The sequence below is a fragment of the Uloborus diversus genome, chromosome 10, assembly GCF_026930045.1.
Source record: "Uloborus diversus isolate 005 chromosome 10, Udiv.v.3.1, whole genome shotgun sequence".
In the NCBI taxonomy this organism is placed as follows: Eukaryota; Metazoa; Arthropoda; class Arachnida; order Araneae; family Uloboridae; genus Uloborus; species Uloborus diversus.
In genome coordinates, this window is record NC_072740.1 from 85,518,723 (window position 1) to 85,536,568 (window position 17,846).

The 17,846-nt window shown below is 34.1% G+C and overlaps 1 protein-coding gene across 1 annotated transcript in view; it reads right to left on the reverse strand.

The window, feature by feature from the left end:
- Positions 1-11,574, reverse strand: part of LOC129231782 (transmembrane 9 superfamily member 4-like) — a 57,289-nt gene extending 45,715 nt beyond the window's left edge. The window contains exons 1-2 of the mRNA XM_054866149.1: positions 11,516-11,574; positions 11,027-11,100 (exon numbers count right to left, since the gene is read on the reverse strand). Of these exons, the coding sequence (XP_054722124.1) occupies positions 11,027-11,054 (28 nt within the window). The 5' untranslated portion in view covers positions 11,055-11,100; positions 11,516-11,574. The remainder of the gene's footprint in view (positions 1-11,026; positions 11,101-11,515) is intronic.
- Positions 11,575-17,846: the final 6,272 nt, after the last annotated feature.

A 17,846-nucleotide genomic window follows, 5' to 3' on the forward strand; every position in this document is an offset into this window, starting at 1 on the left:
TAATTTAGACAATTTTTGGTGTTCTCAACAAAAAAAGCTAATGGCTTTTTTTACTATAAAAAGCTTTGTGTAAATTTATGTATGAAAGAAAAAAGTAGGTAACACAGATTGCACTCTTTTATAGCTTCATCAAGTTTAATATTCCCTAAGAAAATTTAGCTATATATGCATTTTAATTCACAAAAAATCAATTTTTCCATCTTTTTCTACAAAAAAACTGGAGGCCTAGTCTCTGCCCAATACGTAAAAATTTAACGCATGCAACGCCCACCCGTGACGTCACTTTTACGTACGCAACAAAAACTCGCTAGTCTCTGCCCTTTCTTACCGGACGCAAAAGGCAGCTGCCAAAACGCAAACGTGCGGTAAATTAACGCCATGATTTTTCTGGCATAAACCTTTCGTATGTACGTTAAAGAGTCAAAACAAAGATGGCTGCTGTATTCGCCGCGCATTGAGTTTTGTGAAACTTGCTGAACTATTGGAACTCATCGAAAGAAAAGTACAGAAGGATCGTCACACGTGTTGGATATTTTTGATGCAAGGTTTGTTAAACTTTATAAATAGATCAAAAGTTAAGTGATTAATGCCGCAGAAGTGAAACATTGCTTTCCCTCCTTTATAGAGGATTACCAGCTAATTTGCTAGTACATTCTTCGTCATTCTACAAACACAACATCATTTTTGATTCTTAGCGTTCATTTATATTTATTGATAAGAGTGAAGTAAAAGATCTTGCACCACGGCCCTACGAAATTTGCTGTTGATTTTGTTCGTACAGATTAATTATTTTCCGACAGGTAAGTGGGTCATAAACCAAGCAATAAAATAAACAAAATTCTCAAGCTGATAGTTTCAGATTTTCAAGAAACTTTTCGAAATCCTACTACTCTCTGACACCTCAAAGTATATAAATTTCTTTAAAAATCTATCGTGCACAATTGATAAGTAATTAATGTCTGAGTTTGTTAAACACTATTTTCCCGGCAGTGTTTTGAAATGTTATATACCTAACTCAAGTTCTATGGGAGCTTCAGAGTTGCATAATAGCTCATTTAAAAAAAACTGCATGTACCTTGCTTTGATATGTAACAACACAAATATTTCAGGTAAAAATATTTTTTCAATTTTAAATTTTGACATTGTTTCAAAAATTCAGGGTTTTTTCTTTTTTTTTTGTAATGCATTATAATGAATGCATCCCAAATGTTCAGAGTGGGCTCGGAACAGTTGCAGCAAATATTGTAGGATAATTTTTGGAAAAAAATGGCTTTAAAAAATCCTGTCTAGTGCTATGCCGGATTCCGAGGCAAGATAAAGATTTGCATCCTTATCTATTTTTTACGGATCTTAAACAAATCTCTTATATTCTTTAATTTCAACACATATTTGAATTCTAAATATAGATAGGTATGAAACACTCTTAAATTCTATGTAAGTTAGGTGTTTTAATTTAGTTAAATAAGGAATCATTTCAGAAATTAAAAAAGTTAATTTTTAAACCCTGACTCTATTAGGAAAGAGATAAGTTTGACATGTATATTTGTGTGTGTTTGTGGAATCGTAGCCCCCAAACAGATGAAACGATTTTGTTCATTCTTTTTTACGCTCAAAAAGTAACTTGATCGAAAATGTTCTTAGCTTAGAAAGTGTCTTTGTAACACTAATTATCCAAGGGTTTCCATTTTTCCCCAAATGCAACAGAGAAAAATACCCCTGAAAACAACCCTCCTAAAATTTTCAATGCCGTAGTCTGACCTTCCCTTGGTGGACACCTATGAATTAATGAAGATATTAATTAAAAACCAACTTAGTGTTTTTTGCAGTTTTAATAGTGAGATCTTATATGTGTGTTTAAATATTGGCACTAGTTGAAAGAATGAAATTTTCTGTGTTTAATATTTGCTAGGAATTTCCAAGTGGGGGTTATAAGCTTGTTTACATAAAAGTAAATTTTGAGTACAATGTTGTTACACCTTTATGCTTGCGAGTAATAAGAATTTCTTTGTTGCTCCACAATTTAAAATTTATCTGCTTTCAGTTTCTAGCGTGTGCTGACCCACAAGAAGTTCTCACGGATCTAGACACTAGTGATCTTTATCCGCAGATCTGAACTTTTAACAATCCGGCACACCACTAGTTATAACTTAATTTTTTTTTTTTTTTTTTTGAGCTACAGAGCTGTACAATAGCGCATTTTAAAGATAATTTCATGATCTTTCATCTCTGACTTGCAAGTTAAACATTTTTTTATTCCAATAATTTTAAAAAAGTGTACTTTTTTAAATTTTGTTGTAGTCCCACTCTGAAAATTTTTGGCTCTATTCACTAAAATACAGTAAAAATCATGCTCTTTTTCATAAAATGACACTATTCTCATTTTTTTTAATTTAAAAATTTTGGGAAAGAGAATTTTTTCCGAAAAGTATTTAAATTACACATTTAACTAAAGTGCATGTCTTTCTCTTTAAAGTGAGCTATAATACAGCTCTGTAGCTCTCTTAAAGCTTGAATTATAAAATTTTAAGCACTGCCAGCAAGTTAAAAAGAAGTGCTTTTCGACAACTTTCAGAAACTAATTACTAATCAAGTATGAAAGTTTTTTTAAAATTATATACAGTCGAGTCCCGACTTACGCGAGAGATGCGTCCAAGACTCCTCGCGTAAGTTGAAATTTCGCGTTGTGGAAAAATATATGTATACAATTTTTTTTAGAAGCATACCACATTCTTTTAGGCACTTATAAACACCCCTTAAACTGCTTTGAAGCATTCCTCAACTATACACTACAGTTTCTTACATAAAAAACTGTACTTTTACTGTATTAAAAAAAAATAAAAAACTGTTTTATTCAACATGAAATACTTTAAGACACGCAAAATGAATGATCAACGGGAGGAAAATACATAAAATAAAACAACACGGTACGCACAGTATGCAGTAATTATAAAATACTGCACTATAATAGTACTGTACAGTAGATACAGTAACATATTAATGAGTTTAAAAAATGAAGATAATGATCACTTGTGCTCTATGATCAGATCGTTACTGGCAAAAACTTAAAAATGTCTTTAATAACTCAAGTAATCAGTAAATTATATTTGTTTAAGTAAACTAAAAAATTAAACATTTCATCATTTAAAAAAATAAAATCCCATGCTAGTGCCCTTTATTTAGTTCAGAAAGGGAACTTTCCAATTGCAGAGGTTTGTAGTATTTGGATTAATTTAACAAAGGATAAAAAATCATACAGGGATGCTTAGGAAAGAGGAGTGACACACAGAATTAAACAGGCTTTACTGATTGTGATTTGCTCACTTATATGCTTCCTCTAAATTGTTTGTGATTGAAATTATCATGTCATGTGCTTCAAGAAGAAAGTGCCAGAATTTTACTTGCCTAAATTTTGTCACAGCTTTGCAAAACAAATTGGCCCCATTTCTCGAAACTTATTTTTCCAGTCTACTTTTTGCCACAACCCCAATTACTACATGGTGGACCAGGACCAGTTATGCAATAGATGAAAGTTTCATGAACATTGCTTGCTCCTTGATGCATTGTTTGTTAGTTCTTCAGTTTTAAGAATATTCTAAAATTTCTCATTTGTATTTAGTAAATTGAGAACCTGTTTAGATTTTTGAAACCTCCTTTTCTAAGAGGCAATTGCAGGGTTGAAACAATGTAACATTTGATTTTGAATCGTGATAATTTTGTAATAAAATTACAATACTTTGGTTAACAATTAATTATTTTTTCCATGCATTTTCAGTTGTATACAAAGAATTATTTTTTTATTTTGTGAGTTTCTGCCAGTTTCTGTCGCAAAGTGGCAGAAAGTGGTTTTTGCCATGTCGGTTTTAACCGGTTTCTACCAGTGGTTTTTGCCATGCCGGTTTTAACTGGTTTCTACCAGTGGTTTTAACTGCCTCGGCAGAAACTTGCCAACCCTGGCCAATAACGAAGCCGATACTTCCTCTTAAAAAATTTGTGTTGTGGATGAAAAATTCGCGTTAGCTCGAAAATTTGAAACTCGTGAAAAATTCGAGTTATAGCCATTTCGCGTTAGTCGAATAGTGTTGTAGCGGGAGTCGGCTGTACAGTAAAACCCCTCTAATACGGACACTAACCGGAAAAAAATTTTGTCGGCAAAAGAGGGGTGTCCGCAGGACAGAGGTTTAATAATGTTATTTTCCTTGCAATCGGAGAATAAAACATTGTCCGCATCAGAGTGGTGGCTGTTAGGAGGGATTTTACTGCTACATTTAAGATGTCAGAGAGTAGGGCTTCCGAAACTTTCATGAAAATCTGAGATGGTCAGATTGAGAATTTTATTTATTTATTTATAGGTTTGATATGATCCATTTGCATGTCGAATAATATGAATTTTTGCAAATAAAATAAACAACGATGGTTCTAGGGCCAACCTGCAATACCTTTTACTTCACTCCTATCAATAAATATAAATGAATGCTAGGAATTAAAAATGATGTGTTTGCCGAATGATAAGGTAAATTAGTTGGTAATCCCATAATGAAGAAGGAGCAAATGAGCTGGTGATATTGCTGATGGAAAGCAATGTTTCATTGCTGTGAGGTTAATCTGAACATTTTTGGTCAGAAAAAAAAGTTTGACAAACTTTGCATCTAATCTAATCAACACATTTTATGAGACTCCTGAAATACTCGTCTTTTGATGCATTCCAATATTTCTGCTTCTTCTTGTTGAACACTCAAAGGAGCAAATTCAGCACTCAGCATCTATCATAGACTTTGCACATAATAGCTGTAAGCTCAGGTACACATGTATACTTCCGTAGGACCCTCTCAAGGTACAGTAGGGTCTCATTTCACAATTTTCCATGAGAGGGGGGGGGGGCTAAAGATTTGTGCTCGATGCATTTTATATGGAAAAAACAATAAAATGCGTACACAATAATGCCAAATTTGATTGTTTCTGAAATCCAGAGGGTCCCCTTACCAACCAATTGATGGATCTGGAATTCATTTTCTTCACTATACATATCATCATTCCTGTAATACGCATCACAAAATTTTACACAGTTGCGGAACTAATAAATGCAAATTTACATTAATGTTCATCGTTGTTTCTTCAATATGCACTTTATTTGTATTCCTTCGGCTGATTTCAAACAAATTTCTTTACTTAAGCTGTCATTTTATTATAAAAAGGAATATTAAAACATATTCTGTACAAACGGCAGTATAATTGTAATGGAATTTTAGAGGGCTCTGCCTCCTGCTCGTTTGGCTTGCCAACCCCTGGTTGTCACCTGTGGGGGCTCAAAGCCACTTGCAGCAGGTGACTATTAATGATTTTAGGGGTGTTGAGACATCCCTGGATATCCTCAGGAATGGAGGCCCCTAAAGGTTTAGATGGGTGTTAAAGAGTGGAAATGGCTTCCCCTAGTTGCCCTGTATCCAATGGTACAGGTAGACACGGCCAATCCGAAGAAGATAGACACAGAAATAAATAGTTTAGACTAGGGGGCCCCACCCCCTGCTCGCTTTGCATGCCAACCCGTTTGCATCCGCCTCAAAGATTTTATGTTTTTTAGGGTATCATGACATCCTTGGATATCCTCAAGACATAATCAGTACTGGATATCTGGCCCCTCAAGGTTCAGAGGGGTGAGACAGGGTGCAATAAATACAGAGATTAACAACCGTATCCAAAGGTGGGGTGTGTTGGCCGGATTGGTAAGGTTTCAGACTCTTAACTCAGGGGTGCCCACCTGGAAGGGGTCATGGTACAGACTGCGCCAATAGAATTTCTAAGGGAGGGGGGGAGAAAATTGAGAGGTTTTTTTTGGGGGGAGGGTGTTTTTGCTCTTGGGGGAGGACCCCTGCTTACCCGAAGGGTCCCAGGTCCAATGCCAGACGGTCAAAAATCTTCCATGTTTGTTAATGGTGACTGGGGCAAGTTAAATATGTCGCAGTCAAAGTCCTTCAAAGAATTAATACCTCTGGGAGTGCTAGACCAGAGATTACTCGTCTTCTGACCTGGATCAAAAAACAGCTGTCTTCAGGTCCACATCCAACAGTTTAGAACAAAAATGGTTGGTACGGGGAATCCTAGAGTGTGATGTATTCAACAGTACCAGTATTGACTTGGCAGACATTTCCAGTTCAGAAGAGATGCGATTAGGGACAGGCAGTCGCAGAAATTAATATTATCGACTATTATATAATCTGTTATGCAAATTGTTCTGAATGATGTTTTAATTTTCAAACTACAAATAGAAAGAAATTCACGAAAAAACATTTTAGCAATTATTTTTCTTTTTGTAATTGCATATGTAAAGCCTAATAATTACAAATTAAATTTCATTCATTGGATATTTAAAGAGAGATGGGTTTCTAAACTCCTTGGGCCTGGGCTCAGTTAACCCCAGCTCCAGATCTACTTACCTGCAGCACGGGGCGGCTCACTATACTAAAGGGGCCCCCGGCTTTCAGTGGCGTAGAACTCCAGTAGGCAGTTGGGGGCCCAGGGGGGGGGGCAAAATTTATCGATCAGAAACTGGTTGGCCCAATCCTTGATCAGGGCCAGACAAGGGTGTCACCATCTCAAGATGGAAGGGGAGTGCAGGCCCAGGAGAATCCTAATGCAAAGTCGTGACCTCCCAAAATTTTCCTTATTCGACAAATTTTTTTGCCGATTCATCAAAATTAGGAGTTCTATTAGGCAAAATTATCCTCATTCAGCGACAATATTTGTGGCATTCCATTCAGCAAAATTCAGCATTCCATTGAAGACTTTTTTTTCCTCCCAAAGGTTTAAGTTTAGTGTCCTCCTGGGCAGGACCATAATTCGGACAATTTGGGGACTGGTCTTTTAGCCTCCCCCTCCCCCCAAGATATTGGAAGCAATGTAATTCTAAAATGATAGCAGTATTAATTCAACACCAATAATTTTTCTTTTTTAATGGACTTGGAAGAAGATGTATACACTTTCAAACTCATTGACAAATGCCCCCCCCCCCCCGGGGTGGATATGTCCATGGTGTCAGAAGTGCCTGTGTTTTATTTGAGAGTTGGCACAAAAGTATTTTGAGCCATATTCTTAAAAAATATTAGTGTTAAAGCTATTTTGATAATTTACAAAACAATTCAAAATAATGCTTCAAAGAGTGATATTTCGCTACATTAGGAATATTTTGTAATTTCATTATCATATTGACAGATCAATGAAGAAATATTAAAAATGAATTTAATTAGAACCTTCCATTGCTTTGTTTTTTTTTGCTAGTTGATAATTTAATTTTTGGGAACGTGTTACTGAATGCTCCAAAAAAAAAATGGTAAAAACTCCAACAAAAATGCTCTTTTTTATTATCATTATGATTCTTAGGTCAAAAGGTTCTTCTTTTGTGACCCTTTTTTCTGATTTGGATACCCGAGTGGTGTAAGTAACAACAAGAACATTTTTTTCCATCTTTCTGTGATTGAGAGCAGACGTCGGAAGGAGAATCAAAACAAAACAACTGAGGCTAGCCTCGTCTCCTGAGCGTTCTCATGTCAACGATTCTAATTTTCCATTGTCTTACAGGGACAGGAAGAAAGGCGTGGTTTAATGCTTGCCGTACGTTCGTTATCCCAGTGAGTACTTACGAACTTCCGGTATTTTTGGGCAGAGACTACCACAGTTACCGTATGTACGGTGAGTGCGTAAGTTGCTAGCGTCCGTTACGATGTGCTCGTGCGATGATGTCACGATTAACGTATGCTATTTACGTATGGGCAGCAGTGGCGTAGCTAGACCCGACTTTCGGGGGGGGTTACTTCTTTTATATATATATATATATATATATTATATATATATATATATATATATATATATATATATATATATATATAAAATCGCTTGGAATTTTTTCCTTTTCTTCTTTTTTTTTCTTTCTCTTCTCTCTTTTTCTCTTTTTTTTGAGACTAACTTTCGGGGGGGGGGGGGGGTTGTCCCCAAAACCCCCCCCCTTAGCTACGCCCCTGATGGGCAGAGACTAGACCTCCTGGTCTTTTTCCACCACCTCAAAATTTCTGAAAATTTTACATCTCTATTCTAATGTATATATGAAAGTACACATCAATTATTTAAAAAAAAATCTGCTCACAAATCTAAATACATTGACTTCTCTACAGTGGCACAGCCACGGAAGGGGTTTTGGGAACCTCTCCTAGAACTCAAACACATTCATTTCCCCTGTACAAATCGGGTATAAAAACAATACCTTAACTTTTTCAAGGGGGCTAGCTTTCAACAAAATATCTTACTGCTTTTAGAAATGCGGGAGCAGTAATAAATTATTTTTCAATTTTTAAACATACAAGTAATATTTCATGACGTACCCCTAAGAATATAAGAGAGATAGAATGAGTTACTATTCACTCCAGGGAACTTCGTACTTAACACTATTTGTGGCTTAGCTAGTTGGATGCCCCTGAAGACAGCTCCAATTTTTTGATCCAGACCAGAAGCCGAGCAATCCCTAGTCCAGCACTCCCAAAGCCAGGGGCGTGCACAGAAATTTTAGGGTTTGTCACAAATCTTTTACGGGCTCCCCTCCATATTGTTTACCTCTACATCACTAAACGTATTTCACACCTTTTTTAAGAAATATCGGGCCCACTTCAGGCTTGAGCCCGAGCCAATAAGTGTCCCTTCTCCCCCCTGTGCACGCCCCTGCCCAGAGGTATTGATTCATTTGGAGGACTTCGTTACAAAGAGCATATTTAAAAACTCCCAATCAACATCAATGAAGACTGGATCTTCAACCAGTTAAGATTGAACCTGGGAGCCTCCGGTTACAAGTCTGTTGCCTTCTTACCAATCAGGCCACTGCAACAGTGTTTTTACTTTTATCATTAGTGTCTGATACAATAAGAAAACACAGGGTATTTTGTGCATCAACCAATGCTGCAGTAAACAAAGTAACAGAGCTCCGACTCCATAATGCTGACAGCACCTCTCCTTGCCACTCACACCCATAATTCATCGCAAAATCTAATTGAAGAACTAAACCATGCTTTTGTCATTCTCGAATACAGATGCTTGGATTCGCTTAATGCCAACATGTTCTTGAAATTGTGGAAGAGCAGTTTTAATATCATTCAATATCACTCTAAGGATAAATTAAATGTTGCCAGATCTGGAAAATTATTTATTATTCAACTGTAAGTACAATTTTTAATATATTTTCTAAACGTAGCAATTTTAAATTTAATTTTAATTGACTTTACTTTCATTATGTACAATGTCACGTACATGATTAGCTTTGTCACATACATGATAGCTTGTATCTCTGTAAACTAATCTTCTGAAAAATTTGTAAAAATTTATTTGACATAATGTGACCAATTGTGCTTTGCATAGAGTAATTAAAAAAATTTGCTTTACAAATGACATACTTAGAAGAATAAGAACAAGTCTTTATCATGTATGTGACATATAAATTTGATTTCTTCCATGGACATTGATTGAGCCTTGATTGAGCCAAAATCAATTCAATGAATGTTAATTTTTAAAGTGTTATTTAATATGTAACAACATGCTAATATTAGTTTACAGTACTAAAAATATTAAAAATAATCATTAATTATTTTTTAAAGATGAAAGTTGAATACCTGAAATATGATCATTTTTAAGAAACCAAATTTGAAGCATTCACTTTAAGGCTTAAATATTTTTGTACATAAATAAAATCAACACCATTGGAAAGAGCATGTTTTAGACATACAAAAATGATTGTTACCCATTAAAAAACAAAAAAAAAAAAGAAATTTTTTTTCGCTCTGGTTTCATTTTTTGTGGAACAGCCTAAATGTATTTTTGCCCATTTCCCTCTCTATCGCTCTAAAATGAACTGCAATATTTTTAAAAAAACTTTTCATGACTTTAATCATTTAAAAAAAAAGGAGATAGAAGATTCTTCAAAGGATTGTTTTCAGACGTCAGTCATAGCATTGCAAAAATTAAAAAAAAAAAAAAAAATTTAAAGCTTAGTTTTTTATTTTACCTGAAAAATGAAGATTTATTACTGATAAAATACTACCTGTTCATTAAACTTTTATTTTAAGATTGATTGTCAAAAAGCACTCCTAAAGAACATTGCAACTAGCAAATAGTCTCAGAGTTTTAGCACTGGAGAACAAGCTTTCAAGAAACTTGAACTTCGATAAATTTATAAAATATTTGGCAAATCACAAAGCAAGGAAGGTTGCTTTGAAATAAGTTCAATAATGTGCAGGTGCATAGTTTCAATGTATGAAAAATTGGCTTTGATGTGTGAATTTCTGTGTTGTATTTTTTTATTTTTGAATTAATTAACAAGCAGTATTACAGAATTAAAATTATGATTGTTTGTAATATTTACTTTTGGTATTTACTGTTGCGGCACTTAAATTAGAGTTAATTTTTTCTTAATAAGCAGTTTTCTATTTTAAGGGGGGGGGGAAGGGGGCACATAGTGGCGAGATTAACTAGGGGCCACCCTTGACTCTCTACGGCCATGTTCTCCATTTTAAAGTCATAGTGATATCAATACCAATTATTAATTTTTTAAGCGAGTGTTATAAATGAATGATTACTATTAAACACCTTGATTAAATATAACTGAATAGTTTTGAAATATAAATGAATGCAAAAAAACACCAACAATTTCAATTTAAAAAACCTCCTCTAGAAATACTTTTGGCTGTGCCACTGTTTCTTTGTATAAACTGTCTTCTCGTTACGGACAGTATTCATCTTTACTGAAATTCAAAGAAAAAAATATTTTCACGAGCAGAGTTGAGAACTAAATTTATAATTATTTTAGTAGTAAACTGAAATTTTACATCTCTTTTTGTTTTTCTATTGAAAACTGTCTTTATATAATGCTCAGCATGAAATTAACACCATACAGATATTTTTTTCAAAACCATGTGCATTATACAAATTTAACAGTCAGAAATTTTAAATTTCAATACATATTCCATTGCTAATAAATACCTGGTAGTTTACTTACTATATTTGAACTCTACAGCCTGTAACATTCAATGCTTCCAGTTAAAATTCCTCATCAAATATATTTCTTTAGACCTTTAAAAAAATAGTATTCTTAAAATCACTTCCTCAGGCAACATACAGCAAAAGAAACGTCAATTGTTTCGTTGTCATTTTATTTAAATGACATCAAATAAAGAAAAATTTAAAATTAAAAATATGTAAATTGTAATTTTGTTAAAATATAATAATTGCATTCGTCATCAAGAGGCTGCATAAAATTGCAAATTTTATTTTCCTAACCCTGTATAGAAAATAAATTTATGAAAAATGTTGGTTTTCCATCAATATCTTATTCATCACAAAAAAAAAGTGATTTTGCATATCAATATTTTTTAAGACTGCAGTAAAAATTTCAAGCAAGGAAGTCAAGTAAAGTGCACATCGTAAACATCAGAATTTCAGAAAGCAAGTAAATAGAATAAATGACGATATAAAATAAAACAAATACCTTATATTAGAGGAACATCATAATTAACACCGCTAATCACTCAATTTTGAAGACACGTCGGTCAATGCAGGAACGATCCTGGGTCCATGGTTACCATATTGGCGACTTCATCTATTTCGAGGCGAGTTCTTATCAACATGCCGAACATGATGCCAAAAAAAAGTGCAATACCATAAGCAATACAGTTGCAGTTTATTTTTCCTTTTTGGAAACACTTCCTGAAGGAGTATATTCTTTCCGATTTTAAGTGTACTTTTTTACATGTATTTGGTATTTTCAAGAATGGTAAACATCATTTAATGCAAATTAGTTTAAGAAAATAAACCGGTTCGTCCTGTATTCCAAAGTTATATATTTTGAATTACAATAAAACAAACTGAATGACGTTACAGTTTTTCCGCATTTTTTATGAAATTCCATTTGCACCAGAAAAAATCTTTCCTAAATCAGAGATGCTCCTCCTCCCCCTCAAAAACAATGACGTACCCTCCCCTCAAATGCATCCCCAAAATGAGATCCCCTAAAAAAAGCAAAGACAACTTTTAGCAAACCCTCCTCTCCCTAAAAATTTCAATCACGCTGTGTGCTCTGAAGTCCCTCTCGTTGCACTTTATTTATCTATTTATTTAGAAGCTAAGCAGCTCCACATAGATAGAGGACTGCGTGCCAAGCGCCTTGCCTCCGGACACACACAGGAAAGATTTACAACAATAGAGAAGGAAATAACACTCAGGGCACAGGCGGGAATAGAACCCACGATCTCCGGCTTGGAAGACAAAGCTTCTACCACAGAGCTACGGAGGCCCCCTCGTTGTACTAACTACCTTAATTGTGATAACATATTAATTGACCCACTTGAGCGCCCACCCAAGGGGGATCGTGGCACGAACTGTACCATAGAAATTTTAAAGGGTATCCTGAGTGCTGCTCCCGATTGGGGGGGGGGGGGTAACTACGAAAAACGTAGATGCAGAGGGGTGCCCACCTTGGGGAGGTCATGGCGCACTGCACCATCGAAACTGTTACGGGGGGGGGGGGTGTATTTCGAGTGGTATTTTCCCTGTAATGGGGGTCTTATTTTGGAGGGGGTGCACCCTTGCTCTTAAGGGGAGGGGGAAAACCCTAGATGCAGTAATTAAATGAATGCAGTATGAAAATACGAAGATTGCTAATGAACCACTAGTAAGTCCGTCGTCATTTAGGGGGTTCGGGGTATGGGCCCCCATAAGCAAAATTTTAAGGGGGGAGGAGGTCAGATATTTTCCCCATGGTTTAGCAAGATACTTTCCGCATAGAAACCGATTTCAATACAGATTAGAGTTATTAAAATTTGACATTTTTAATAACTAATTCATTAATGGGTGGAGAAATGTTTTTACTTTCTTGCTAGAAAAAAAAGCACTAAAAGCAAGGAAGTTCTATTTTTCAAGGTGGGGCTTGAGCCCCCCCCCCCCTCATGTGGACGAAAGGGAGGAAGGTCGAAAGTCCCCCTTGCTTTGGAAAAATAATGCTTTTTATTAGTTATAAGTGGCAAGCGGGCGTGTTTTTCGGTGTTTCCCCGAGTCAATTCCCATTGAGTGCACCCCCCCCCCTCCATGTCAAATTTCAAAATGAAGGACCGCAGAAAAATATTTCTGGTTGTGCTGCCCCCTAATAGGGAATATGTTGGAATTTTTTCCCCCTTCCACTTCAAAGAAAACGCAAACCTACCTGGACTTAAGGCTACCCACCGATTTGTTACGTTAAACTATTTATTAATTTATTGCAGCGAAAAGGTAAGGAGCAAGTTACTAACTACTTCATTAAGTTATTTACTTAGCCCAATTTATATAATATGTGCATATAAGTACCTATACAAAGGGCAAATGTATGTTCAAACTAACAAACTAAAAAACTTCCTATCCTCTCCTGCTCCATGATTAACAGACATTAAATTAACGTGACTAGGTGCGCACCCCCCCCCCCCCCTTAGTTTAAAAATTCCCTACTCTTGATTTTCTCCTGCAATAGAAACTGAGTATTTTCCGCGTCGTTCCCTTGGTTCTTTTTGAAATGACGAGCCTGTCAGTTGTTTGTACACTCAAAACAGCCTTCATTAAAAAAAAAAAAAAAAACTATTTATGACTTTTTAGTAATTAAAAAAAAAGTTTAATACAGAAAAATGTTCATATAAGCAAATGGCTTAAGGAGAAAAAAAAAAAAAAACGATAACACTTGCTTAAAATAGAAAAGAATTTTCCAAGTAATGTGTTTCATATGATATACATGATAGAATTCTGAATAGATTAAAATTTAACAAACTCTTAATAAAACTCGATGTGAAACATAAGGTTAAATAACAATTCTTAATAAAACTATGTAATATATAAAGCTGAATAATTTTCTTGTAAATATACAGGCGTCTCTCGTATTCGTTCCGTGTAGTATCGAAATCGTGTTATACGACACTTTTTAAAACTTATTAACATATTTTTTACACTAATTAATCATGTACATAGTAAAAATAATGTAAATATGTATCGCGTTGTACCGAAACCGTGTTATATGAGACTTAGAAATAATGTAAATCAAAGCATGTCTATCGTGTTATATCGAAACCAAGTTTCATGAAAAACAAAGTAAAACATCGAGTTATCAAACATTTACAGAATGTATTAAAGAAAAAAGAAATTTCTTCTTTATTAAAGATAACTTTCGTGTTATATCAATACTATGAAGTATTAAATTGAAGTTCCATACCGTGTAATATCGAAACCGTGCTGTGCAAGTAGTGTTATACGAGGGACGAATGTACTACAGTAAATTTGTTAAAATCGAAGGTCAATTACATTGATTGTATTATAAAATAAAACCTGTTAAGTGTGAAGCATATGCAAAATATAATGCTGTGGTTTTATTTTAATTTAGAAGCAAAATTACCCACTTATAATTGTAATGTGTGTTGTTAAAATGCTAACACTAAAAAAAGAGAGCAAAAAGGAAATAATTCATTTATTTTAATGTAAGATATAGCTCACATTGTAAGACAATTATTAAAAAGCCTGCAATTACAGCATATAACCAAATCCAGAGTAAAACATTCTTAAAAATTTGTTAGTGTGATAAATTGAGGAATGTCTCCACATGGTTTTCAGCACTTACATTCAACATGGTGCGAATATTTTTAATGCTCTTGCTCAAATGTTCTTGACATTGAAATATGAATATAGCTTAAAATTACTCCTCTGTTAATTTAAAAGAATGATATTTTTAAAACCCCCACGGAAAATACATGCCGAAATGACTGTCATGCTAAACATGTTACCAAACTATGTATATTATTTTCACGATTACTACTAATATAGTGCTTTTGTAAAAAACAATCAAAGTACAAGAAAAATATATTTGACCCAAAGAAAGACAATCATTTTCTTTTTTAAGTATAGCTTTGAAATGTAATATTATGTACATAATTGAAAGAACTATATATGTCATTGCTTTGATGGGATTTTTGAAACATATCAATAACATAAGCATATATACCACTACTAATATACACTTAAGTTTTGCTGATACCTTTTATTTAAAATGCAATGTTGATTCAATTCTCATTTTCTTTTGATTCCCCTCACTTGAATACTTTGCTTAATTCCAGCATGCCAAAGAACGTTTTGTAAATGTTTTCTTTTGACATTGATGAAACTTTTGCACCAGGAAAAACTTCAGACTACTGAGCTAACTACAGAAATAGCTTAGAGAAGCGTATTCATTCTTGGTGTGATAAAAGCAAGAATTTATTTTAAAATAGAATAATACAGTTTTTTTTAAAAACCGGCTGTGTTACAATTCTAAGCAAAATAATTGTACCAGAAACCAGAAATAAAATATATCTGCGATCGAGTAAAAATGTTCAAACCAAACTTTTTATCTCGAGGGAAAATTAGCTTTAAAAATGTTAGCATTCATAAAGAGGGTTTTAGTCATAAATTAAGTGACAACATCCCTTTATATTAATTCCGTAAATGCTTTTTATTACATCAGCCACAGGAATCATATATTTACAGTCTACACTATACTATGAATGATGTTGAATGCACTTGAATTTTAACAAGTTGGTTTTAAAGCATAACTGCCAGCAAAATTAAGACTTCACAGCAGACTTTAATAAAGTAACTGTCATGCAAGGTCTAAATTAAACTAGTATTGTGCCTTAAGTTTCCATAAAATCATCCATCTTTTCGCCATTCAGGATCAAACAATTGACATCTTGGTAAACTAACATAGAGGAACCCTTCTGAAAAATAGATACAATAAGCAAAAAATGTATTCATAATTCAAAGTACAAATTGGACATTCAACTTTGGGCACATTGAAATAATTATTTTTAGACTTATATCCACAGGAAGTTTGTGCATCAGATGAGCTTAAAAACTGATTTCTGACTGCAAAGCATAGACCCACCATTTCAAAGATTCTAATGGTTGTTCTTGCTCTTTGAAAGGTCCAGTTAAGGCATTATTACCAGCAAAATTAGGACTTAGCAGCCAACTTTAATAAAGTAACTGTCATGCAAGGTCTAAATTCAACTAGTATTGTGCCTTAAGTTTCCATGAAATCATTCATCTTCTCGCCATTCAGGATCAAACAATTGACATCTTGGTAAACTAAAATGGAGGAACCCTTCTGAAAAATAGATACAATAAGCAAAAAATGTATTCATAATTCACAGTACAAATTTTACATTCAACTTTGGGCACAATGAAATAATTATTTTTATACTTATCCCACAGGAAGTTTGTGCATCAGATGAACTTAATACTGATTTCTGACTGCAAAGCATAGACCCAGCATTTCAAAGATTCTAATGGTTGTTCTTGTTCATTGCAAGGTCCAGTTAAAGCATTATTACCCGCAAAATTAAGACTTTGCAGCAGACTTTAATAAAGTAACTGTCATGCAAAATCTAAATTCAACTAGTGTCGTGCTTTAAGTTTCCATGAAATCATTCATCTTCTCGCCATTCAGGATCAAACAATTGACATCTTGGTAAACTAAAATGGAGGAACCCTTCTGAAAAATAGATACAATAAGCAAAAAACGTATTCATAATTCACAGTACAAATTTTACATTCAACTTTGGGCACAATGAAATAATTATTTTTATACTTATCCCACAGGAAGTTTGTGCATCAGATGAACTTAATACTGATTTCTGACTGCAAAGCATAGACCCAGCATTTCAAAGATTCTAATGGTTGTTCTTGTTCATTGCAAGGTCCAGTTAAAGCATAATTACCAGCAAAATTAAGACTTTGCAGCAGACTTTAATAAAGTAACTGTCATGCAAAATCTAAATTCAACTAGTGTCGTGCTTTAAGTTTCCATGAAATCATCCATCTTCTCGCTATTCAGGATCAAACAATTGCCATCTTGGTAAACTAACATGGAGGAACCATTCTGAAAAATATACAATAAGCAAAAAATGTATTCATAATTCACAATATAAATTGAACATTCAACTTTGGGCACATTGAAATAATTATTTTTATACTTATCCCACAGGAAGTTTGTGCATCAGATGAACTTAATACTGATTTCTGACTGCAAAGCATAGACCCAGCATTTCAAAGATTCTAATGGTTGTTCTTGTTCATTGCAAGGTCCAGTTAAAGCATTATTACCAGCAAAATTAAGACTTTGCAGCAGACTTTAATAAAGTAACTGTCATGCAAAATCTAAATTCAACTAGTGTCGTGCTTTAAGTTTCCATGAAATCATCCATCTTCTCGTTATTCAGGATCAAACTATTGTCATCTTGGTAAACTAACATGGAGGAACCCTTCTGAAAAATATACAATAAGCGAAAAATGTATTCATAATACAAATAGAACATTAAACTTTGGGCACACTGAAATAAAGCATTTTTATACACATGTCCGCAGGAATTTTGTGCATCAGATGAACTTGGAACTGATGACTGACCAGTGAAAAACCCACAATCTCAAAGATTTCAATCATTGCTCTAACAATGACTGCTCACTGAAAGGTGAACTTATACTTCAGGTTCTATTGACAAATGTACCAGGTGCCCTACTTATTTAATAGAATAGTGTTTCATGCTTAAATAATTTAGCTCTTAGCAAACTACAAAAATCTTTCATTTGTTGCTAGACAAAGTTAAAGTTCAGTAGAAATTAAAAATCTGGCATATAATTTTAAGTAATGAATTAAGCAGCTAAATAGTTTAATTATGTACGGATTAGGAAATAAGTATTTTACTCATGATAAACACCTATTTGTTACACATCTATAATGCTGGATAAGAATAATACCTAAAATGCATGAATTTTGA